At 39.4% G+C, this 26,154-nt stretch overlaps 4 protein-coding genes and 1 long non-coding RNA gene across 6 annotated transcripts in view; 4 read left to right on the top strand and 1 right to left on the bottom strand.

The window, feature by feature from the left end:
* Positions 1-2,640, top strand: part of LOC134872148 (GTPase IMAP family member 7-like) — a 4,705-nt gene extending 2,065 nt beyond the window's left edge. Inside the window, exon 3 of the mRNA XM_063895304.1 lies at positions 2,584-2,640. Within this exon, the coding sequence (XP_063751374.1) occupies positions 2,584-2,640 (57 nt within the window). The remainder of the gene's footprint in view (positions 1-2,583) is intronic.
* The window catches only part of LOC134871902 (uncharacterized), a 20,411-nt gene extending 2,341 nt beyond the window's left edge, over positions 1-18,070 (top strand). The window contains exons 2-9 of one of the 2 annotated variants that reach the window (XM_063894900.1): positions 3,200-3,374; positions 11,194-11,471; positions 12,558-12,670; positions 12,823-14,637; positions 14,735-14,971; positions 15,077-15,310; positions 15,505-15,574; positions 15,788-18,070. In XM_063894900.1, the coding sequence (XP_063750970.1) occupies positions 11,297-11,471; positions 12,558-12,670; positions 12,823-14,637; positions 14,735-14,971; positions 15,077-15,310; positions 15,505-15,574; positions 15,788-16,896 (3,753 nt within the window). In that variant the 5' untranslated portion in view covers positions 3,200-3,374; positions 11,194-11,296 and the 3' untranslated portion in view covers positions 16,897-18,070. Of the gene's footprint in view, positions 1-3,199; positions 3,375-11,193; positions 11,472-12,557; positions 12,677-12,822; positions 14,638-14,734; positions 14,972-15,076; positions 15,311-15,504; positions 15,575-15,787 lie in introns of both variants that reach the window. The other variant, XM_063894899.1, reaches the window with a different exon arrangement.
* On the top strand, positions 3,381-7,983 carry LOC134871906 (GTPase IMAP family member 7-like). The gene is made up of 2 exons (XM_063894907.1): positions 3,381-5,825; positions 6,266-7,983. Exons 1-2 carry the CDS (start codon positions 5,819-5,821, stop codon positions 7,255-7,257), a joined length of 999 nt encoding a protein of 332 aa, XP_063750977.1. The 5' UTR covers positions 3,381-5,818; the 3' UTR covers positions 7,258-7,983.
* Positions 17,638-20,470, bottom strand: LOC134871907 (uncharacterized). Its single transcript, XR_010166757.1, has 3 exons — positions 20,421-20,470; positions 20,185-20,298; positions 17,638-18,968 (listed from the first exon to the last, which is right to left on the bottom strand). It is a non-coding gene; the product is annotated as an uncharacterized LOC134871907 (long non-coding RNA).
* Positions 20,321-26,154, top strand: LOC134871905 (leukotriene B4 receptor 1-like). The gene is made up of 5 exons (XM_063894906.1): positions 20,321-20,497; positions 22,914-23,474; positions 24,393-24,593; positions 24,719-24,759; positions 25,290-26,154. The coding sequence occupies exons 2-5, from the start codon at positions 22,923-22,925 to the stop codon at positions 25,579-25,581; spliced, it is 1,086 nt and encodes a 361-aa protein (XP_063750976.1). The 5' UTR covers positions 20,321-20,497; positions 22,914-22,922; the 3' UTR covers positions 25,582-26,154.

Below are 26,154 nucleotides of genomic sequence, written 5' to 3'. Positions count from 1 at the left end.
GAAAAAGGAGAAGCAAACAATATTTAAAACTCATCTCAAATCTACAGGTTGTTGTTGGGGCAGGGGTCATGACTTCATCGATACTGTTTCTTTAATGTGTCTCTCGTGAGTCCACACACTTTACGGTAGTGAAATACAAAATCAATATGTACCCTTTAATAAAGATTATGTTTTGTGTGAATATGTAACACTTTGTTTCAGATGTTTCATGAAACAATAAACGGCTAATTGGTCAATTGTCTTTTCAGATTCTGTTTTTCAAGAAACCATTCACAGGTGCTGACATATTGTCTGAGACATAGGGCTTCTTTGTAGTCGTGAACTATAGAAAAATACTGGCTGACAGTTTTCTGAGTTAATGAACATAAGTAGTCATTTATTTGAGTCAATCACCATCCTGTTGCTATAAATAGTTACAAAAGCACCAAATAGGTGAGAAATTTGTCGAAAATAGTCCACAAATAAAGAGCTGTAAATGTAAAAGTATTGGTACATTTCTTTGCTTTAGTGTCTCTATTTAAATCTGAATTTACGAGGATCTCAAAAGTAGCAACTGAACCTTTAATATTGTGATTTCGTTAAAGACCAGAACAAACTCAAACCTGTTATACCATAACTATGAATACTTTCTGTGGCTCGAAGCCAAACACAAAAGGCCTTTTTGTTTTCAGTCTACGTACATGTATTGTTGATTCCCAGAAGTCAGGTATGGTTGCTGTCAATAGAAACAGATAAATAAAATTCCATTCAACCCGTTTATAAAGACACAACACTCCACCAAGGCTCGGCCCTGGACAGCAGTTGAAACACTGGCACGTTTACAGCAATGTTGATCAATGTGCACTGTCCTTTAAATAAATAAATGAAATTAACATTGTTTCGCCCTACACATGATTTTAGCTGAAACTACATATTCTGTCTGTGATGTTATTTCTAATCTCTTAGGGGCGGGAGATTAGAAACTTTGAAAGCAGTTAATGTAGCTTTTGACCCACTTCCTGTTTATTGCACTGACCTGTTGCCCATAGTTTTTACGGTGCATAAATGATGTAAGGACATCTCAGTCCAACTCTGCAGATAAAGGATAAGTGGATGGAGTACCTTACTGTTGGCCCATTATTTCAAATTGGGTTTGGGTTACCAATACCTATTTGCCTGTTGTCATTAACAAAACTTTGAAAATGAAATTCCTTAAAACCTGTCCTTTCCAAACCACATGCAGTCGCCACCCTAGAAAACAGACCTGTTGATCTGGAAACTGTCACTCATGCAATTATTAACTATTTCTGTAATGCCCTGATTACTGCAAATAAAGGTGTGCTCTCTTTCTGAGGCATTACAAGAATTTAAACTGTAACGAAAACAACCAGACTTCACCAATCTGCATCCCAAACCCTGGATTACAATTGCCTTGTTATCCAATGAAAGTAGTTGAGATTTTTGTTTTCACTCAGAAATCTGCAAAAATGTTGTTGTTTTTAAACTGAAATTTCAAAAACTATTTGACCTGGTTTAGTTTTTGTATTTTTTTGGTTGCAATTCCTTTTTATTACAGGGTTATTTATCTAAAGTTACCTTATGTAGCCCTCCCAACCACTTAGCTCAGGACAGGTTAAGTGAACCAGGACAGTACTACGAGCATGGGAGGAGCTGTGGTGGGATAAGCTCTCCTATCTAGGGTTCTCACTTTTCATATTCCACGACTCCGTTCCAAAAGAAATAAAAGTACCCGGGATTTTAGTCAGTTATGGTACCCTTGTTGGCGAGCTAGATGGAGCTCATTGTTGATGCACCGACGCATTCCCTCCACACGGCCGATCCATAGACGTATGTTAAAGGATACGAATGCAAACTCTCTCACCGATGAAACAATCCCGTGTAGTCCTCCCGTTGGCCCTATGTCCTTCTTCTGTCAACCGGCAGCAGGCAGGCAGGCAGGGACACGAGTCTCTTAAGATTAAGTCTATACTGTTCAACTACTAAAACAATAAACCCGGACTCCGGACAACGCAGCTAAACGTGAGGCTAACTTAGCCGTTGATACGTTTCGCATACAGTCACGCAGTTTCGCATACAGTCTTGTGAATTTGCCACCAAATGAGTTCCACGCTCTTCTCCCAGGCACTCGAATACACAACAGTGCTTCTAGCTTACTTTAACATTGGTAAATCAAAATAAATAAAGACGTTTTCCTCTGGTCTTAACTTCTCTGTTACTATGCCTCTCTCCTTTCGCGCTTCTCCGACCTAAGTCCCTCCTCTTCTCAAATAATTTTTTTATTATACAATCTTAAGAGGACTTTTTATGGTTATTATCAGGTTCATATTTGTATTTTCTGCCTGCAGCTCAGGGATTTTAGCCTTTGCAGAACATTTTGGTGCACAAAAACCTATAAAAGACACTACAGGAAAGAGAAAACCCCCCAGCAGCATAATAGGCCTCTTTAAATCATCCCATCAACCTCGTGTTTTTAGACATACACACACTGCAGGATTGTAGTTTCCCAGTTTGTTTCCTGCTTTATTTGACTATGAAAATATTCCGATTTTACATATGATGAATGGACAAGATACTCTGTGTCAGATTACAAAAAACAAGGCCGAAGATAGTGCCATGCTCAAATTCCTGCTCTACCCTTAGAGCCTCGCCAACGCTGCCTGACAGGTGAGAGTCAAGTCAGAGTTTCAAGACGAATGCACAGAAAATGAAACCTAAGACAGCCTTCAATTTATATACATGGAGATTTTTGAATAAACTAAATCAAGTATTTCGGTTTTATTATACTAAATCATTAAGTAAGGGGGGTGACTTTGCAGGGTTAACCAATTTTAGGTGTACATTGTTATTTGGATAACTTCCTGGAGAAACAACTATAAATATTGAAACATTTAATATGAATGACACACACACACACACACACACACACACACACACACACACACACACACACACACACACACACACACACTTAATAACAATTTGAAATGTATACAAATGTTGTGTAATTATTTTGTATTTTGATGCTTTGGGAAAATAGTTTCCTTTAACTTTCATGCCAATAAAGCCCCTTTGAATTGAAGTAATAAATAAGAGTCAGCGACTCATAACGATGTCATGTTATTTTAGGTTATAATTTCGCAGTTGATTGCATAGTTTTTTATCGCTGCAGCATATTGATGACTGCACTTGATTGAAACAGGTGAGGCGTGAGTGGATCGTTTTATCAACCGGCAGCCGGGAAACAAGTCGGACAGGTAATAGCAATAGGTTAGTCCGAGGGAGAAAACTAAAGGAACGCATCACAGAGGAGACGTGTCGCGGACCGCAGTCACTGTTTTTGCAAATAATTCCTCCTTCCTTTCACAGCATGGACGGTGAGTTAAGCTTTATTTGTTCCACTTTTGTGTTCCTCTAAAATTACAAAAATGAATAAAATGATTGTATGTATTGTATCAATATCAATTGGGTGCCTGTTCAAAACTCAACATCCTATCTCACCTTTAAACTATGTGGAAACTGTGGGAGTTTTATTAGATTTTAGTTCATTATTCAGGTTGTTTGAAGCTATTATGCCACTATGTCCCATTAAGCCTTATTTATCTACATGTATCCCAACAGGATTTGTGGATTATCATATCATGTGAATATATTTTATCTTTCAGTATCATAACAAACAGGATCCATTAGTTCACTCTCTATTGCTGCCTTCATAGTAGCTCCTCAAACACTTCTGTGACTGCACCTGTTCACATTCAAATCACAAACCAAAACTCACCTTTCAGAGCTTTTGATTTATTAATATTGTATGTTATATTTTAGTTGTGATTTTAAAATGGTATTTATATACCTGTAAGTTAAATAAATATCATTAAAATGTTTAATTATTAACTATTTCTGTAATGCCCTGATTACTGCAAATAAAGGTGTGCTCTCTTTCTGAGGCATTACAAGAATTTAAACTGTAACGAAAACAACCAGACTTCACCAATCTGCATCCCAAACCCTGGATTACAATTGCCTTGTTATCCAATGAAAGTAGTTGAGATTTTTGTTTTCACTCAGAAATCTGCAAAAAATGTGTTGTTTTTTTTAAACTGAAATTTCAAAAACTATTTGACCTGGTTTAGTTTTTGTATTTTTTTGTTGCAATTCCTTTTTATTACAGGGTTATTTATCTAAAGTTACCTTATGTAGCCCTCCCCACCACTTAGCTCAGGACAGGTTAAGTGAACCAGGACAGTACTACGAGCATGGGAGGAGCTGTGGTGGGATAAGCTCTCCTATCTAGGGTTCTCACTTTTCATATTCCACGACTCCGTTCCAAAAGAAATAAAAGTACCCGGGATTTGAGTCAGTTATGGTACCCTTGTTGGCGAGCTAGATGAAGCTCATTGTTGATGCACCGACGCATTCCCTCCACACGGCCGATCCATAGACGTATGTTAAAGGATACGAATGCAAACTCTCTCACCGATTAAACAATCCCGTGTAGTCCTCCCGTTGGCCCTATGTCCTTCTTCTTCAACCGGCAGCAGGCAGGCAGGCACACGCACGAGTCTCTTAAGATTACGTCTACACTGTTCAACTACTAAAACAACAAACCCGGACTCCGGACAACGCAGCTAAACGTGAGGCTAACTTAGCCGTTGCTACATTTCGCATACAGTCACGCAGTTTCGCATACAGTCTTGTGAATTTGCCACCAAATGAGTTCCATGCTCTTCTCCCAGGCACTCGAATACACAACAGTACTTCTAGCTTACTTTAACATTGGTAAATCAAAATAAATAAAGACGTTTTCCTCCGTTCTTAACTTGTCCGTTACTATGCCTCTCTCCTTTTCGCGCTTCTCCGACCTAAGTCCCTCCTCTTCTCAAACCGGGTAAGTTAGAACACTGAACTCTGATTTGTTCGCTATATAACTGACACCTTTACCAACCAATACAAAACCCCAACAAACGGATGTGAAGTTCAAGGACTTCTAAAACATAGGAAATGTGACAACTTAACGAATAACTGACACTGAACGTACTCTTCTTTTAATTTAGTGGTGACGAAAACAAAACGACATGTCAATACACATCTGGAAAACCCTTTTCATTTCTTTATCAATGAAAATGTAAACAGAAATTAGTAGGACACTTGTGGTATATTAAATCTGTTCATACATACAGTTAGTTAAATCGGTTCATAATACATTTAGTTACTCTCTGAGGTCATGGAGAGTGCAGAGAAGATGTCATTCAGGGGGCAATCGGAGGTTGAAATACGTTAGGGGGGCCCTATGATTGAATACATGTCACTTAGTGAGGCATACATTGTCATTGATTACCTCCTGTGAGCACACACACTTTGGACACGCACACACATGTTCTTTTATAAATTGTATGCACAACGACAGTTCGGGGGGACTTCCACAATTGGCTCTGGGAACCTCGTATTGCCCGTGTTGGTGTATGATACTATGCTGTTGTAATAAACCTTATTATATATTCCCTTCCCTTTCATCATCTACGTTATCATTTCACAACATGAAGCTGCACAAGTTCACATTTAGGTTTTGGATTTGACATAAGTCTGAAATAATGAAAAACATTGAATTGAATGTGTAAATGACTATATGCAATTTTTACGTGTGATATTTTATGTTAATACTTGCTAAGTCAAGGCTTGCATCAACAATCTTATGTGACGCTCACACTATTGTTCATGTTCGGCAAATGTGGTTGAACTGGTACAAACAAAAGCAGTCAAACCACAGCAAGAGAACCGAAGACAGAACATCCAGCCGTCGACTGACTACAGTCATTTATGTAAAATGGACGGTAAGTTGGTAATATTTTCATTCTTAACTATGCATAGTAAGAGATGCATCCGTTCATGGTAAAAAATAATGTATTAAATTGTTGAAAATCTAAAGGTTTGTAAGTTTTATAATGATCATTATTATTGGTGATGCATGAATTGTATGTAATGCAAGTATATGCTATATTTTCCTTTGAAATGTAGAAGTATAAATAATGAATGAAAAGCTCTACACGTCCTATATTAAGTGTATTTATGTTCAGAATAAATGGATTATTCTATTTAAGCATCGGATCAGTATCATCCTGATTGTGCCACACATAACTTCAAGCAATTCATTGACCCATACTTACACTCAATCAGAAGTGAAATCAGAAATTAAAGTGTCTCAATTAGTAGCAAAAGGACACTATTAACAAGTGCAATATGTATATTTATTATAGTTATTTTTCTGTCTTAGTGCAAACTTCAAGGAGGATTGTCCTGCTGGGAAAAACTGGAGCTGGAAAAAGCAGCCTGGCTAACACCATGAGTGAAGACGAAGTGTTCATGATAAACCATTGCCCAGTTACCGAAGTACCTCCATCTTATTCAGCAACCAAATTCGTCAATGGGAGAAGCCTCTCATTTATCGACACTCCGGGGTTTTTTGACACACATGGGTCCGTCAAAAGCCTCAAGGCCGATATAGTGAGGTGTATCACAGAGTGCGCTCCTGGGCCCCATGCTTTTCTCATTGTGCTCAAAGTTGAGAAATTCACAGAGCAAGAAAAGGAAGTCATCAATGAAGTATGCACACACTTCTCAGAGGCAGCCTTTAAGTATGCCACATGTGTCTTCACTCATGGTGACCAGCTCCAGAAAGGGATGACAATTGAGGAGTTTGTCGGTCAGAACGTAGATCTGAGTGATCTGGTGAAGAAGTGTGGAGGCCGGTGCCATGTCGTCGATAATAAATACTGGAAGAACAGCGAAGGAGACGTCTACAGATGCAACCAGTTCCAGGTGGAGAGGTTACTCAACACACTGGATCAGATGATTGAGGCAAACAACGGAAGCTTCTACACCAATGAGATGTTAGAAACAGTGAAAACAAACGTACAACAAGAGGCAGAGCAAATTAGACAGTCCTCAGCCAACGTGTCACAGGAAGAGATTATTAAACAAGCGAAAAGCAAAGTTTTTGACAGAATATTGATCTTATCTGCAGGCATTGCAACAGGTGTATTGTTGGGAGCTTTTCTTGGTCTGGCAGATATGGTTACAACAGCTGTTGCAACTTTAAAAAATCCTTCAGATGTTTCGTCACTTGCAGCAACATCAAAACTAGATGTTGCATTTGCTGCTTTAAAGGGGATGGTGAATGGCTTCTGGAGAGGATTTGAGGCAGGTGAAGGATCAGAAACTACAGGGGAAGCCATAAACAAGACAGTACAGGCTCTCAAGAAGTAATCTGGGGTTCTTGCAGAAAATCAAAACAACAAATAGAACATTGACAATTTAAAAAAAGTAGAGCGGGAGGTTGATAATTGTTAAGCAGGTTTAACCAAGTTAACAATTAGTTGGAAACCAGGGAAAGGTGATCAGATGAGGTCAGTGTGATTAGTGCTCTGACACTAAAGGCGAAATAATGAGTGTACATTTCAGAAAATTATTAATGGCGTTACATCCTTTTTTTTCCCCGTGATTTATTTGCATTTATTGCTTAATTTCTTTAAAGAAAGAAATCCTTTGTTGTTTGTGCTGTTTTATTTTATTGTGCAAACAAATGAATGAAAATACTATCATGCTTTGATTAATTACTAAGGAATGTACATTTTTAAAAGGGTGAGAGTTTGTAGACATTCATTATTAATTATTATATAATTTCACTGTTGTAGATTTACTTTTTTGTAGAGAAGATAGTGATAAATAATCAGAAATTGTCCCTCTTAGAAATTAATTTTCTCTTTATTGAAATGTTTCTGCTTGTTGTTTTGAGGGATTCAACACGTTTAACAGCTGCCGTGTGAAATGAAAATATAATACTTTATTTACATTGTACTCTTCACTGTGCCATGACTTTTGAATGCTGAAAGATGCTGTTCAGATCATTCAAACAATGCATTTGATTTTGCTATAAAAGTTATTTCTTGTGACAAGTTATCTGAAAAATAAACAACTGTGTGTTTATAAAAATGGTGCAGTATTTTGTTTGTGGTTCTACATTTAACTCCAACTATCCTTGTCCATATACAAATATCTAATAACCACATTGCTTCTCAATCACACTTTCTAAGGTTTCAAAGTGTTGAAATTGCACATATTACATTTAAAAACGTAAAAGTGACTGTGATAGATGTTCTAGTGTCAAACAGTGAAATCTGCTGGCCAAATTTGAAAATGCAACACACCTCTGTCACATTCTTATAAGTATATTTTGATTTGTATTTATTTTTACCCAAGTTACATTTTGATTGCAGGACTTTTACTAACGGAGTATTCCTACACTCTGGTACTTCTACTTTTGCTCAAGAACAAGATCTGAGTACTCCTCCTACCTAGGTTTGTAAGTGATTAATAAAGTGTAAAAGAAAAACCTGCACGCTTGCTAGCACAGGTGTATGGATTCTGCAGCTAACACCCAGCTGCACCAAGCTAACAGTCCTGTGAATAACAGTACGTATTTGAAGTTTTACAGCTAAGACTAACCATAAACTGTCACCTGAGTGTAGTTTGGTATGAAAAGTTCATTAACTTTACTCGACGTCGGAGGGAAGAAGCTGAGCGCGCCGCCATTTTCCCCAAACAAAGTACTCAGAGTTTCTACTTCAGTAAAAGTACCAGAGTGTAGGAATACGCTGTTACAAGTGAAAGTCCTGCATTCAAAATGTTACTCAAGTAAAAGTACAAAAGTATTAGCATCAAAAACTACGTAAAGGACCAACAGTTAATTGGCCCTCAAATACAAATGGATACCTTATGATTGATTAGAGAATGACGATTTTGCAGGAGAGATTATTAGATGTGTCAGGATCCTTGATTTGTGTCTGTTTCCTGTTTTATTTTGAAATGGTTTCCCCTCTTGTGTCATCTTCAGCTTCACTTCCTGTCTGCGTTTCCCTCCTGTGCCTGATTGTGTCATTGTGTTCACCTGTTGCCCCTGTGTTTCTCCTCCCCTCTCCAGCTGTGTCTTGTCTTGTGATTACCCTTGTGTATTTAGTCTCTGTTGCCCTTTTTGTCTCTTGGTTGTCGTTGTCATTCCCATGTTTGTCCCTGTGTCTCGTGGTCCAGTTCTGTTTGTTTCCCAGTCCTGTCTGCCTGTCAGGATTTCTCTCGGCTGCCCTCCTGTCTTTCTGGTTTGATCTATTTTTTGTTTGCTAATTTTCCTTTTGATGATCGTGCCTGCTTGTACCATTTTAGTTTAGTTACAGCTTTTTGTTACATAAAGCTCGCCTTTCGTTAAACCCCAATACCTGCCTCGCCTTGTTTCACTGCACGTGGGTCCTGTTACCACAACTGTGACAAGACGTCAACAATTTAAGTGTATTTGTGGCTTAGTTTAAATGCCAATCTTCTCTGAAGCTTTCAAGCGCAAACAAGGCATGCTGCAATATCAAATTAGCACTTAAGTGTAGATAAGGCCAGTTTAGTAGTTTCCCTAATTGCAAAACACTTAGGTAAGGGGGATGGAGTGGCGATCATGTTCTGTTAAATGGTTTGACACGTCCTTTTTAATTGCTGTGACATGTCTCCATACTTAAATGTTCAACATGCTCTTTATTTTTCTCATACTGCCTCTGCTGCGGCACCTCTTTTTACCCTCTGTCTGAAACCAGAGCCCAGTCTGCTCTGATTGGTTAGCTTGCCGGCTCTGTGTTACTTAAGTGTTACATAGAGATCTATTGAAGTGTTACACATGACTTTAGTGGCGCGTAATGTTCACTTCACTTGTTCCATTTGGAATACTTATTGGCATAAGATGTAAAAATGGTGACACCTATACTGTGAGGAAATAGTTGGTCTTCAGTTACTTCAAACCACATTCAAAGTTGTATCTGTTTTAGAGTATTTTAATTATGCTGACTTGATTTATACTAGTATTGTTTATATGTGAAGAGTGGACATGTAATGTGTGGTCTCAGTTATTTACAGTATCCCCCCAATTGGATTAAATGAAAACACACAACCCACAGTTTCTGGTTGTCTGTTGTTAAAGAACACTTGTAAGCAAACACGTCTTGACAGATTTAAGTGTACCATCAGCATATTGCATTTAATTAGTAAGAGAGGTTACTGCTCAGGTGCAAGGACACACCTGTAGCGTTAGTCACAATGCAAACAGCAGGGTGTGGTTTCATAAAGATTGTCTTACATCTCAAGTATTTATTGGCTTTGGTGTAAAAGAAAATGCACGTACACTTCAGAAATGTGATAGTTTTACAATTATAATCCTCTAAGTAGATGTAATGTATGTAAATGTGAAGATGTAAAATCTTATTTTTAAGTATGACCTTTCAAGCAGGTTTGAAGTTAGAGCTCTGCTGCAGTTCATTCATAAAATAATGCTTCATCAGCTTTTGAAAATAAAGATCTGGGTTTATACATCATACATGTTCGATAATTTCCAAGTTAGATCAGCTCATAAGTATTTGGTATCTTTATATTTGGTTGAAAGGTTCTATTGTTTACTTTTTGAGCAGCAACTTTCTGTTCCCTTAATAGATTGTTTGTTTACAGATGTGATTGGCATTTCTGAGAATAACATAATGAATGGAAGATATCCACAGATTAATAGGTGAAGTATTTGGGAGTTTCCCTCTCGTCATAATGATTTGTACTGGCTGCGGCTAGGCCAGAGGATGACCCTGTTGAACAAATACTCTCTGTGGTGTAAGTACTGTCCCTTTAAGAGTTTGAATCCAAATAAAAGACAGCATTATTTTATCAAAATAAGACAATAACAGAGATAAGAGAAAGCAAACTGGAGTATTCGAATAAGACTGAACAGCCATGTTTCACTGGCAGTATGAAACTTAATAATATGATCAGCTGAGAGGAGAGGAACTTCAGGTTATTTATAACTTTGACACAGCAGGTCATATCTCTGAATGTTGGAAGATATGCCGCTGTCCAGAGACACCACTGCCCTTGCCACTATGAGACCATATGTTGTTTATTCTTTCTATGAATGTCATGCTGGATGCAAATAGTGGTTATAAAACATGTGTGGGTGTATTGTGTCCTAGGAAAGTACATCACACAAAACATAAATAAATGTATTTGGATTGTATGTATCGACCCCAAATTAATAAAGGTGTTTTGTTCTGGTTTTATGTATTAGTTGAGTGGTCTGTGTTCTTCTTTTTGTTTAGGATTATATAATCCATGTTTTCTCTTCCCCTGCAGGGTTAACATAAACCACTAGTGGCGCAATGCATCCAGCAGTTTCAGACATTAAAACACACAACACTGACGACCACAGATGTGTGTCTTCACCAGAGGGTAAACTATGGATGATATTTACCAATACCCGGTTTTCTTTGAGTGCCAGAGCCTTCTTCAGGATCAGGTGAAGAGAATAGAGAATTATTTCCGTGTTCGTCGCAGATCAGACGGAGGCGACTGCGGATCCCTGCTGAAAGTGAACGATCAGATCTACAGCATTTCTTTCAGATATCAGAAAGGTAGGCCATGAAACGCAGCACAATTACAATCCATCATGTTTGTATTATGTACATAACCGTGTAATGTTTATTATGTTAGAAGCACCCTATGTGGAAAACATAATATAGTCCATAAGTGTATAATCTCGTTGATTTTAAATCTGTGATTTATATGTGATATTATAGGATCACGCGTATATTTAACAGTGATCCAAAGATCCAAACGAAAAAAGGGACAAACTTTAGCTTCGTTTTCCCGAAAGTGAAACTTAAGGATTTCCTGAATGCTGCCATACATGAGTTTTGGACGCAACTCTGCGCCAGCTGGCTGAATCAAAACCACGTTATTGAAGTAGAACCAGCTGTTGTCTATACTGTCAATATCAGGGGAGCGAGAAGTAGGTACTCAGATGTTGTACTTGAAGTAGATGCAACTAAAGATATTAAATAAATGTAGTGGAGTAAAAGTACAAAGTATCAGGAAATGGAAAAACTCATGTGAAATACAAGTAGCTCAAAATGTTACTGAAGTACATACCTGAGTAAATGTACTTCGGTACTTTACGCCTCTGTTCATTCAGTCATGTTGAGATTCTGTATTATGGTGCACACTGTGATGAGGAGGGGTCGAGTTAAAGTAAAGGTTATTTTTATTATCTACCAGGGGTAAAAAAAAAAAACAACGTCCTGTAGAAAGTTTAAAAACTGCCTGAATTTCCATTAAAAACACATTGAATAAGAAAAATAATTCAACCATAAACCTGATATTTAAAAAAATGGGTTACCATGTTGAAGTTACAGAAAGTTAGGATATATATCTACAGAACATGCAGGTAATATTATTATATATTAATAAGTTCAAGTTTAACTTTCTCATATGGCAGAATAATTGTTCATTATCAGCCCTTCAACATAAAATAAAGTTAGAGAATGAGGAGAGTATGTATGTAGGTAAAACAAAATTGAGGATAAAGCAAAACTAATACAACCCTATATCCCTATAAGTGGCACAAAGTCTCATCAAATAAAATGCATGTTTTATTCATTGTTAATTAAGCACTCCTTTCTTTCCAACCTCACAATAACCTGTCACATTTTATTTCTTAGACCAGCAGGCAGTCCTGCAAAAGTCTGAGCATGTTGTGGACGGTCTGGTGTTCACTGTCCGAGGCAGCGTTGACCTTAACACATCCTCTCCAAACCAGGATATTACAGCCCCGGTACAGGTTAGCTCAACATTTCAAATGTTTATTTATAGTCCGCCACTTCATGTAGTTAGTATTTCTACATTATAGATATGATCATAATAGTAAAAGTATTTAAATGTATATGACACCACTACATTGCAATATTTGAATTCTCTTTTCAACAGAGCCCACAGTCCATTCCTGTCTCAATCCCTCCATCCAGTGGGGAAACATATGAACTACGACAAGATACTTTCCTTCTTCGTTACCTAAATGAATTTCCCGCAGCTTGGAAAAGATTAGAGATAGAACTCGCCTCGTTCGCCTGCTCTGCTCAGCTGTACCCAGAGGAAGGGAGGGTTTTAGTTAGCTGTTCAGCTCAACCTGGTGCTGTAGATTATGTCAGAAATTGGAAAGCAGAGGTTGACAAACTCTTTGATGGCTACCTGTGCCACTGTGAGGTGGACTCTCACAAAGTTTTAATTTTGCTTGACACCAGGAACTCTCTTCAGACCACCGATGACGTTAAGGTGTACAGCGAGAATGGGATGGCTGTTGTTGTTGGGCAGCGTTCTCAGGTGAACGCCACGTTGATGGATGTAGGTGCCTCGCTTGGTAAACAAGGGCCACGGTTACTTGAGAGGCAAACCAGCATTTGTCGACTGGGCGAGGCTAAGCTCCGCCTCATCTGGAAAGAGATTGAGCAAACTTTGCCAAAAGACTTTCCAGAAGTGAAGGTCACACGGGGAGTTCAAGGTCAGTTACATTTGGAAGGATCTGTCGAGGACATTCTTAAGGCTAAAGATTGGATTTCTGATCAGGAGAAGTTGGTGTTTGAAAGGACAGTTTCTGACATGAGCCCACATTTGTTGGCCTTTCTAAAGAAGGCTTATTGTGGTCCTGGTGTGCTAGGGGACTTTTTAGGGGTTGCTGGCAAGGTAGAAGTAGAGTTACGAGACACAGAGTTACGTTTCTTATCCCTTTCCAACAATAATCTGGTTGAAACAGAAAAGAAACTGCGACATGAGATTAAGGAAGTCCTGACCAATGTTCCTTTCTGCTCTGCTGTGCCATCTGAGCTCCAGGAAAAGCTTAAGTCCAAGAAAGAGGAGATGAACCAAGGGCAATACAGGGCCAAGGTGGTGTTTGGCTCAGACAGCAGTGTGTGCTTACTGGGCCACACCAAAGAGGTGGAAGAGCTGGAGGAAGTTATCATCCAGTTTATTTTTGACCAGTCTAGGGTGCAAAGTCTAGTCAGTTTGCCTTATGAAGAGTTGGCTCAAGAGTTGGTAAACACAACAGGTGCTAGCTACAGCCTTCGTGACGGGCTCCAGGTCATTGTCTGTCAGGGTGACATCACCGAACAGGAAGCTGATGCCCTGGTGAATGCTGCCAACGAAGATCTAGACCATGGTGGAGGGGTCGCTGCAGCACTGTCTAAAGCAGGTGGCCCTCAGGTGCAGAAGGAAAGCAGAGCTGTAGTAAAGCAGTCTGGAAAAATCCCCACTGGGGAAGTGGTAGTGACCACAGGGGGGAACCTGAACTGCAAGAAACTGCTTCATGCTGTTGGGCCTGTAGGTGGAAAATCAGGTGGTAAAGAAAAGATGTTACTGGAGAAAACTATCCGGTCTGCTCTGAACTTAGCAGAGAGGATGAAGTTCAGGTCTATAGCTATTCCTTGCATCAGCTCCGGGTCATTTGGTGTACCTGTCACTGTGTGTGCTGAGGCTATTGTAACTGCTGTAAAGGAGTTTTGCAGCCAGGGAGGGAGAAGTCTTAAAAGAATCATCCTGATTGATAACAGAGGAGAGGTGGTGAGGTCCATGCAGGACGCATGTGATCGCCTTCTCCAAGGGACAGGTACACGAAACAGGGCACCAAGTGATCTGGGGTTTCAGATGGAAGCTGCTGCCCAAGACGCAGCAAGAGGAGCCACTGCTGGAGCTCCTGGAGGTGGCGTCCGCCTAGAGATCATTCAGGGAACCATCGAGACCCAGCAGGTAGGAAACCAACTATATTCTTTGGACGATTGGCCCAAAGGTTTCAAACAAATTGTTGAAAATAGGTTTTAGGAAACATCTTCTGCTCTCCTCTCAGGTGGATGCCCTCGTATCGCCCATGGTTGGTCATGATCCTCTTTCTACCCGTATTGGAAACACTTTGTTTAAAAATGTTGGAACACAGCTGACCGCAAAGTTTAGAAAGGAAGCACATGAAGAAACAATTCCTGGTGACACAGTCCTGGTGGAGGGCCTGGCTGGACTTCAATATAATGCAGTAATTTTCCTCAACCTCGCTCAATGGAACGAGGACCCGGATGGAGTTGCAGTTGAGGTGAAATAGAGTTTTCCATTGATTGTTTTGTTTTTGTTTTTTTTTCCGCACCATGACACAGTATTTCTTTTGTGTAGCCGTAATAATACTTTCTGTCCTTTTCAGGTTCTGAGAATGGGCATGAACAACATCCTAACTGACTGTGAGAAAAGAGGGTTTGAATCAGTTGCCCTCCCTGTACTCGGGACAGGGATTGCCCTGCGTTTCCCTGACAGTCTGGTTGCCAGGGTTGTACTGGAGGCAGTTTGTGCGTTTGAACAGAACCGAGCCGGCGGAAAACCCCTCCTGGTCCGCATCGTCATCCACCCCGAAGACAAAGACTCTTCGGAGGTTATAGAGGTAATTTGTACTTCGAACACATATCAAAAATGTATTACTGCCACATCTATTGATATAAAATGATGAAAATCAGAATCCGAGTTTTCATAATTAACTATTTGTTATAATCAGACATGAGCGAATATCACAAGCTAACATTTTTCTGTATCAGAAGTACATTTGTATTAAACATTCCTAATTCCTTGTCTCTGTAGGCCTTCAAATCTGCACAGGAAGCATCCAAACTCAAAGGATTCACAATGATGATGAACCAACATGAACAAGGTGAGTATTTATCTTGTGACATGAAGTGAAGAATTTTTTAACTGGTAACTAAACTAAGCACTTGTAAAATGCAAACTGCATGTCATCAAGGAGTTGTCTTATTTTTTTCAAACTGTACACTATGTTTGGGTTACTGTTTCCCCAAAAGCTTAAATGTAATTAAAGCAAACAAGCAGGAGACAAATGTTCTGAACATAATTGTTATCTCTTCAGTTTCAACTCCAACGAGGATTGTCCTGCTGGGAAAAACTGGATCGGGGAAAAGCCACCTAGGTAACACCATATTTGGAGAGAAAGTGTTCACCTCAAACCATTCTCCCAACTCCGGAACAGGGAAATGCCAAGCAGAAACCAAAGCCGTCAACGGAAGAAGCATCACTCTGATCGACACTCCTGGTTTCTTTGACGCGTGCAGGTCTGAGGAGGACATGAAGCCGGAGATAGTGAGTTGTATCACAGAGTGCGCGCCTGGGCCCCATGCTTTTCTCATTGTGCTTAAAGTGGAGAAATACACAGAGCACGAGCAAGCTGTCATCGCTAAAATACACGAATATTTCACCGAAGATGCTTTCAAATATGCTGTGGTTGTCTTCACACACGGCAACCAGCTTGAAGAGATGACAATCAAGAAATTCATCAAACAGAATAAGAATCTGAGCGATCTGGTGAAGAAGTGCGGCGGCCGCTGCCACGTCATGGATAATAAATACTGGCAGAACAACCAGCAGGATGAATACAGAAACAACCAGGTCCAGGTGGAGGACCTGCTCAACACCATAGACAAGATGGTGAAGGGAAACAATGGAGGCTTCTACACCAATGAGGTGTTCGAAGAAGTTGAGAAACAAATTTGCATAGTGGAAGAGTACATCAAACAGGATACGATGTCGGGAAACATGCCAGTGGAAGTGATCAGAAAACAGGCCAAATCCATAGTGTCTGAGAATCTGTTGATCCAACTGGCAGGTGTAACAACAGGAGCATTGTTAGGCGCTTTTTTGGGGGTTGCAGTGATGGTTGGGTTAGCGATCACAGCCCTGAGAAACGTCGGCGGATTAATGAAAATCATGGAAAAGACGTCAGCATTGAGAGCCACTACAGCAGCAGGAGGCGCAGGAGGTCTGGGAGTTGCTGGAACAGTTTTAGCTGTAGCTACCACAGGGTTTGCTGCAACAGGAGGAGTGTTAGGTGCAATGATCGGATTTAAGGCCGCAGAGGAAGCTGAAACACCAATGGAGGCAGCCAAGATGTCAGTTAATGCTGTCATGGAAAAAGGAAATGAATTCATACAAAAAGGAATACACAATTTGAATCTGAAATAACTGCCTTATGTTCCTCTGGAGGGCGTGAATCTGTTCTTGAGCTTCTTTATGCACTACTATGTTCACAAGCAGGTTGCGAAATGTGGGTTTATCACAACTTTATGAATAAAACCACTGCCTGCTGAGGCTAGAAACAAGCTTGATGAGAGATAGCAGCAATGGTGGAAAGTAACGTACATCTACTAAAGTATTGTACTAAAGTCCTTTTTTTTTTTTGCATAATTGCACTTTACAATTTCCATTTAACACTACTTTATGCTTATATTGAATTTTAAGAGGCAAATATCATTCTTTTTACTCCATTACATTTATTTGAACACTAACTTTGAAACGTTCTATTTGCTGTTATGATATAATGCAGTACTGTAGTACTAATCAACACTGTATTTCAAGTATCAAAGCTAAAATGCTCTTGCGTATATTTGGTTGTGATAAAAACGGTACACAATAATAACCTTAATAATGAAGACATCCCTTCTGCATGACAGGTACGTTTACTTTTGATACTAGAGGTACATTTAGCTGATAATACTTCTGTACATGTACTTGTTATGTACTTCTGAAACGGGCCATTGTGTAGAATGAGTACTTTTTTTTTCTCTCACTTCTGTAGTTTATCATCAGTCAAATTTTAATACAACTTTTGTTGAAGTGTATTTGTATTTCAAGACCATAGTGTTTGTACTTTTAATCAGGTAAAGGTTCTGAGTACTTTTCCAATTAGCTTTAGGTGGATGAAAAGGCTGCATAAAGAGCTGAGGGAACCTGCAGGGTTAGCTGATAACTCTTTGTGTGTTCGGTACGAAGAGCGACAAATGACACTAATGCGTATTCACTTGATCCAATGTTTATAATGTCTGACAAACACAACTTCATCTCAACAATATAAGCAAGAAAGGTGGAGGGAACGGTTCATTCTACAGTGTAAAATCACTACTCATTTGTAAATGTCAACGTCGTTATAATATCAGTGGGCTTGTGCATTCCATTTCAATGGGAAATTATCTGACTGGTTTGGTGATTATCTGGGGGTTTGAATCTGGACCCTCCAATAATTCAAGATTAGAGATAAACATTGTCTTTTCTCTTTTGACTCTTGACATGTTTTCTATATCGCAACTATTTTCTGTTATAAATCAATTTTTTCAAAATTAAAAGCAGTGATTGCACTCAAGCGTCCCCACGTGACCATTTTTGTTTTACCAGTAATTGTGAAAGTACATTCAGTGTAATTTCCAGGTACTTGTAATACCAGTTATTCCATTTTCCTACTACATGTTAACTTTATATACTTTATATTATATACAAACTATAGTTGGGGAAATTCACCAGATGCTTGGCAGTATACAAAGTAAAAAAAAACCCTCACCAACATAACAGATAAGAGTGCAATATGGATCAATTTTGACAATTAAAGTTATTTTGAATGAACTTTGTGTGGAGAGGGGTCTTTCTACTTTTTGTACCTCAATTTCATTTGGATGCTAAAACTTGTGTGTTCAAGTAAAATCTTGCATGAGGTACTTTTACCACATTTTCCCCCAAAAGTGTTTTCTGGACTGTAGCACAACATTAGTTTTACTTAGGTTAAATATCCAAATACTTTCCAGCTCTGTGTTTTACAATGTAGGCCTGACTTTTGAACCCTGCACCTACAAGCTGTGATCAACAGGGGGCTCTCTAAGGCAAAAGAGTGCTCCTTTAATACAGGAGAAGCTACTCGGGTGAGTTCAATTAAAGTTGGAGGACATTGATCCTTACACTTCACCATCCAACCTTTTGATTAAAGCTGAGAGTTTCCAAGTACTTAAGAAATAAATCAAATGCAGCATCTCATTTTATGAAACTGGCCCTTTATGAACACATCAACATCAGTAAGAGAATCAGTGTGGATTTTTGCTGGACTGGAATCAGTTCTGCTGCTCAGTATGCCTGGAGGGTTTCTGGGATCGTGAAAAGGAGAAGGGAGGGTCCAGCTGTGCTCAGTGCAGGGAGACCTTCCCCCTGAGGCCCGGCTCTGTGGAGGAACATGCTGGCGGAGGTGAGTGGAGATCTAATCCTCCTACTTTCTCCTGTAAACAAATACAAAATGACACCCCTGTGACAGTCCTCTTTTTGCATGTGCCCAGGGGCCCAATGTCTCAGAATTTGTGAATACCTGTGATTGTGGTTACAGTTGTGGAGGTAATTCTGTTTGATTTGGTTGTTACAAAGCCATTTCAGTTTGAGAAAAGTAGGCTGAGGTAAAAAAGAGAGCCTGAATCCTGTTTGACTAATTAGTCTTTCCATCTTTACACTCCTCTGTTCAGCCCCGTCCCGACATGTCAGAATTTAGTTTTAATCGTTGTATTTTGGCTCTAACCCTCCCAGTCCTGCAGGTAATAATCATTCTTTCTTTCTTCCAACTAGAAACAACTGGTTTAAAGTCAAAATGCGGTCAAGAACAGTGTCAGGCAGGGAGAGAGGGAGCTGCAGGAGCTGAATCAAGCTGAGGAGAATGTGGAGGTTTGATATTAGTGATAATGGTGAAATGCTGAGGATAACCTGAACAGGAAAAGCATGTTGCCCCTGGCTATGTTTTTAAAATCAATACTGTCAGTTGAATCATCCAATGAGAGTTGTCAATTCAGAGCTTAGACTCCTGACTGTCATAATTCAGGGAGTACACTTCTTTCCACAGTGCTAAACGAGCCATTTTCATAAAGTTAACAACCACCACCGTAGGTACATATGATTCACACACATGTATATATATTTTAATATTCATAATTCATATTTGTATATACTGTATCTAAGCAGCTTAAGCTAATTGTATTGCTGATATTAAATACAGCCTTGTTTGTCCGATCTATCTTTTTGCTTTTCAAAACCTGATTTTCCCTACGAGATCTATCACGATCTATCTTAGTTTATCTTATTGCTCAGCTTAGTTGAATACTCAATTCTGATTGGTTAATGAGGTCATTAATTCTCTGTAACAGATCGGTTGCTAAGGGAGAACAGACCGTTGCTTAGAAGGATCAAGGGGCTGTTATATCTATCCGCAAAAAGATGTCTGGTCCACGTCAACTGGACAACATGTCATAAGTGTGTGAGTTAAAAGCAGTAGAGTAAGACATAACATATATTTACAAGTACAAGATAGTTTGGTTAACACATGTTATACTTCTGGCTTTCCACATACTTTTGTAGGTAGTTCTGCTTGAATATGAATCACCACTTTGATACAACTAGTTTGTATGTGCTCAAAGCATTGCTCTGCATGGCTAGACAGAGAAATAGACTTACCTTTTAACTTGACACACACAGGTGAAATTCCTCCGCCGTCATGTAAGGATGTTGACAGACTGCCCGGGCAGAGGCAGGCCAGTTAATGGGGACACACCTTCCCCTAACACAGCACTACATGTTACAGCAAGCAATACAAATCAATCACAGAGAGAGAGAAGGACAGAGTAAGAGAGTGGGTGGGGGGAAAACTCGGGGAGAGGAAATGGTAAAAAGAAAAGGGAGAAAAACTTTACATTAACAAAAGATTCAGACTTCTTTTGGAGCTCGGTGTCCTCTTTCATCTCCTGGTAATTACTGTGAATAACTTGAGGTGAGTCCGTCTCAATTTCCTGTTCGTCATTCATGTTTTGGTTTCTGTCACCAATAACAGTGTGGTTACAAATGCCAACAAATCACAGCAATCAACTGTGTCACTGCAAACATTGACCAGATTTTCTTTAAAGGTTAACTCACATTCTTTTTACATATGCGTTGCTGTATATTTTTGAAGTTATTGAAAGGGTTTTTTCATGTAGTCTTGTGACATTATCGCCAGTTTCACCTGACAGCTGAGTCTTCTTCAAATTGAAACAACATGGCAGAATGTGTAACTAAAACTGTACGTAGTGTTGTACAATTTTCTTTCTTTGTAGGCAGCACAGGTGCGTTTAAGTAGGCATTTGCGTGAGTCACACAATGCACACAAACACACCTTTTTCAGTCAGTCAGATTTTATAGTCTGTGATGTGGTCACTAAGGGGAGCTCTGTTTGTACGAAAGACAGTAGGGGAAGAAGCAAACATTTATTGGTTGTAATGTAAGAAAACCAAAGACTGGAACGATTCAGCGTGACAATGACACCTACTTGCTGGTGTAGTGTGTCACTTATGGGACTATTGCGCAATAGTACGCAGTTTCACTGCTGTTGCTTTGATGCCACTGTCAATGTGGTTTGACTGGCTTTCTGTAAACACTGCCATGTGGTTTCATCTTTGTCTGTCATATGCTTTGAAAGTTGGAGAAAATTCTTGTATTAGACAATATTTCTTTAGAAAAATGTCGCACAAGCTAATGCGGTAGAGAAGAAAATTAATATTGAACACTTTCACGTCATCAGCATAAGAGTTATACATTATTTGAGAGAAAAGCATATGGTCTTTAGCTACCACGATTATTATCATGAGTCTGAGATCGTTTTTTTGATCTTTTTCCTAATATTTTAGTGAATTACTCTTATTGCATTCTCACTCAAAAGCGCTCTATTGAAAATAGGACCCAAAAAAGTTCCATATCTTTAAAATAATGAATACATTTTACAGCAAGGTGGCAGTTCTCAAGGTCCTGCCCGCTTATATATGATACAAATGAAAGCTGATGGAGCAGTTTTAAAAATGTAATGTCTCCAAAACTCAACAAACGTCTGATTGTCAAGATACAATACAGTATAAACATATTGATAGGTTTGCTTTGCAGATGAGGGAGTGATTATTTGATTAAAAACACACTGCAAAGTTTGACTGTGCGCTTAAAGGGTGTGCTCCTAAAATAATATTCAAGATATGTCGAACAAGTGATGACATGTCACTTTTGGAAAATGTTTTCCAGTAACATCAAGCAGCTGAAGCAGCAGCCTACGTGATCAATACAGAGCATCTGTTGAATGAACTGTATGAATATCTCGGGCTATTCACTGCTGAGAGCTAACTCGCATTTCTGCACTATGCAAATTGCCTTTTTTAAAAAAAGATATATAGTTTATATTATAAAGTGCAGCTAGAATAAAGGTCTCTTAATAAGACTGTTGAATTGATTTTATTGTTGTGAACAATTTCAATAACAATATTAGTCCTGTTAGACTGTCGCACCCGTCCCCAAGGCCTATACTTAATTCTAATAAAGATCCATCTTTTCAAAACGTATCCCTGTACTGTATATACTTGGATTTCTAAATGTGGTTAGTTACTTTCCTTAAACAGCAGGGCGCTATACGTTTGAAGAAATTTGAGTCAAATAGGATTTATTTATACGTTCATTAGCTGGGGACTATTTTCAGCTGTGATGAACTTGTTGTGGTCTGCAGATAGAGTGGCAGGACGTGTTTTCGGGATTATCTCCAAACGTTCTGCATTTCATTCTGGGGTAACATGTCCTCCAGTGCAACACTAGCAGCTCATTGATGTGTTTTTATTAGTTTCTAGACAACAATGAAGCTCATTGGATCTGAATAATAAGTTATATCAGGCCTTGGATGCACAAAAAGTTGCGTAATAGTAGCATCAAATCATCATATATTTTAGTGTTTTCATGGGTTTTGTTTTCATGTTTTCCCAACTTAAATTGTTGTAGTATAATTGTTATGTATGAATGATTACTCTAATAAGGAAAACTGACACAGTGACTGTTGGTGTTCACTCATGTCTGGTCTCGTTGTTCAGGAATTAAGAATCACAGTTAAAACCTGTTACACTCCTACGCTTTCATGCAGAAATACCTACTCATATTGTCAAACTGACGCCTGATAAAACATCAGGAAGGGTTTCGGAGGTGAGGATCTTAAAAAGTCAGTTAACTTGAGTAATGAAAATGTAATTACTGCTTTAATTTGCTTTGTGGGGGTGTTTGCTGACAGCGATACGACCCTAACCTAGTACAAGTTCTATCAAATAATGTTTATACATCTTTTCATTTTCACTTTTAAATGAAGTACCAAACATTAAAAGCATTCATGATGATTCTCTCTTTCGCAGGTCACAAAAATGGCCCTGAGATCCATTTCTCCCATCCTTAACAACACCGCAACTTCCGCACCCATCGTGGATACCGGCGCTGGCACCACGGTGGGCGCTTTAATCCTGAGCCTAGTCTTTCTCTTGGGCTTCCCTGGAAACCTCTTCATTATCTGGAGCGTCCTGGCGCATGCCCGAAAGCACTCCGTCACCACCCTCCTCATCCTCAACCTAGCTGTCGCCGACGGCTCTCTGATGGCCCTCACTCCATTCTTCATCATCTACCTGATTATGAAGAATTGGGTGTTTGGGGATGTGATGTGTAAGATCCTCTTCTACCTGTGCCTGGTCAACATGTACGCATCCATCCAGCTCATCATGCTCATGAGCATCTACAGGCTGGTGGCAGTGCTGTGGCCGCGACGCGTCACTCTGATCACCGGCCGGAAGACTATAATATTGGTGCTGGCCGTGGTGTGGGTGCTGGTGATGTTGGCATCTGTTCCTGCAATGATCTTCAGGAATTTGAAGAAGCAGAACAACTCCTCCGTGTGCGAACCAGTTCATGGACAAAGCACAGATGTGAGTGAAGTATCTGAAACATTAAAATCTCTCTACCAATACTTAGTCCTTTAGGATCTGAAACTGCAGCGAAATGAGTCACTGAGTCGGAGTTATTCTCTCTATATTGTAATCTATATCTATATGAACTCATCTGTAGGTCAAAGGGCCAGATTTTAGTGTCGGAAGCATTCTGGTGGTATGTGGAGAGCTAAAGTGACGGATGATATGGATTGCATTGGTCGTTATGCAATATTTGAACCCATGAGCTTTGGTCCGCCTGCTTTTAAAAGAAATTGGCACTGCTCAGCTTTTTCCTTTGTTGATGTCCTCTCTCAACTCCATCCTTGTGTCTAAAGTTGCTAATAAGACAAATATGAAGCAAGAGCCAGGGGATGATTAGCTTCATATAACGACTGAAGAAGCTGGAGACCTCTAGCCTGTGTAAGACTCAAACACGCTTTTATTAGTGCTAGTATTATTTGATTATTCAGCTTTAGAGGGTTTCTTTCATTTCATTTGTATTTACTTTTGACAGAAACACAAAGGCTATTTCCCCCTGGTTCTACTCTGTGTGCTAGGCTAAGCTAAGCATCACATTATTAGGTAACAGGGTTATTCTTAATTTGAGTTTTCTACCAAAAATAAAGGAAATTACCATTTTAGGGGTCATCCAACAAGTTATGTACTTGTAAATATTCCAATGATTGAAACAGAGAAAAGCATTCAAACCCTTCTCTGATCTTTCTCCTTGAATCCTACACTTCCTAAACTTATCGTATCACTTTCAGCCGAGATTTGAACTTCACAACCTGTCATAATGTCCACCTCTTTGGAATCTGTGGATTTTGAAACGCCTCCCTCATGCCACATTTCATATCCTCTTACGTAACTCAGCATGATAGAGTATTACATTAATTATTTTCATCCTACGCACAGGTGGCCCTCCAGTACATGCTGGAGCTCGTGTTGGGGTTTCTAATTCCTTACACGGTCATTGTAGTCAGCTACATCTGCATCTTGCGGCGGTTACGTCAAACCAAGTTTCGTCGTCGCATTCGAAGCGAGAAGCTCATCCTTGCCATCGTGTTGACATTCTGCCTCTTTTGGTTGCCTTACCACATTGTCAATATGGTTCAAGTATGTCAAACATCTTCATAACACATTCTTCCAAGCATTGTATATATAAAGTCTATAGAGAGTCTTTGAAATGTGTCCAGAGAGTTTTCACTGCTACCAACAAAGCCATTTTTTATTGTCTTCAGGTATCATGGGCGTTGTGTCCACAGGGTAAGGTGAAAGACATGTAAGTGACGACACAACAACTGGCCTGCATCTTATTTTGTATAGCTAATATTAACATGTCCATCATCAGTGTTATCATATCTAACATGGTGTACAGTTGGGAGTTTCACAGTCAAATGCTTGAAACAAGAAAGCTGTTTCCCCCTCGTTGTAGTCTATATGCTAAGCTAAAACTGAGCTAAGAGCTAAGCACAACATACTGTATTTAGGTACCAGGAGATTTAATCATTTGTCTCCAAAAAAGACCCCAAATAATGATTTTCAAACATGTTATGTACTAAGCTGTCATATGTACTATATCCTGATACTAATACAACAGCCTTTCTGCACAATTAGTACCTTGAGTTCATTTAGCTGATAATACTTCTGCACCTTTTCTTCAAAACCTGGAATTTAGGAATAAACCTGTCTCTTTGGACTGGGGTATTAACTGAGAAGATAGCATGTGACCTTTAAGATAGCATGTGACCTTTAAAAAGAAAGAAAGCTCTCTGTTTTTGATTAAAGGCTCTTTCTTTCTCAACCCTGCAGACTGAATTTAATATGGCAAAAGAGCCGAGCGGTCACCTCCTCCATCGCCTTCATCAGCAGCTGTGCCAACCCAGTCCTGTACTTCTTCGCAGGGAAGTCCTACATCCAACGAGAAGGGCTGGCGTTCATGGCTCGCTTATTTGAGGGCACGGCGCTGGACTCGGCCACCAGAAAGAGCCGACAGAACAGCCAGAACAGCCGCGAAAAAGACAAAGAGGCAGATGTTATAATGCTTAAGGACAAAGATCAAGACTCTAGCTCTAATGCCAAACCTGTAATGAATGGTAAGTAGAGGACTCAAGAGGAGCAGGCTTGAAGCTGGTGTTGTTTTCCTGGAGCCCAACATCAAACGACGCAGGCCTTTTAATCTACGTTCGCTCAGCAAAACTTCATCAGGATTCATCGTGCAGCAGAGTTCCTGACACCTCAAGAAAGATCCATCCAAGAGGGAATCTTCTACTTCATTCAAATAAAAAAGCAATTGTGAACAGGGATGTTTGATGGCATAATGATCCTGGAACAGTTTTTGTAACCTGATGCACTGACCGTGACCGTGTTTGAGCCTTAACCACACTATCTGTATATTTGTATTATACAGAATCATACGGAGCCTTGCTCTGTTTTGAACCATTTCATATGGAAGAATTGTGGAGTTTTGTGTACATTTTCTATTTTAAAATCAAAATGTATTAGTTTTTTTGTGCCTTTTTGATCATGTCATGTACATACACCAAAGTAATCAGCGTAAAAGTTGATATAATGTGAGTCAACAGTCCTCAATATATGTACATCCAGCAGACATTGCACTGTAAGCGTTTATTTGGAGATCTGTTTGTGGCCAAATGATAAATCCAAGTCAAGCATT

Source organism: Eleginops maclovinus, chromosome 11, assembly GCF_036324505.1.
Source record: "Eleginops maclovinus isolate JMC-PN-2008 ecotype Puerto Natales chromosome 11, JC_Emac_rtc_rv5, whole genome shotgun sequence".
Lineage (NCBI taxonomy): Eukaryota > Metazoa > Chordata > Actinopteri > Perciformes > Eleginopidae > Eleginops > Eleginops maclovinus.
Note: the sequence above shows the minus strand (reverse complement) of the source record. Positions and strands in the feature narration are given on the sequence as shown.

Coding starts and splice junctions, on each gene's coding strand:
- LOC134871905 (XM_063894906.1), top strand. CDS start 22,923: ATGGCCCTGAGATCCATTTCTCCCATCCTTAACAACACCGCAACTTCC. Junction 24,594..24,718: donor ACATTGTCAATATGGTTCAA/GTATGTCAAACA, acceptor TATTGTCTTCAG/GTATCATGGGCGTTGTGTCC. Junction 24,760..25,289: donor CAGGGTAAGGTGAAAGACAT/GTAAGTGACGAC, acceptor TCAACCCTGCAG/ACTGAATTTAATATGGCAAA.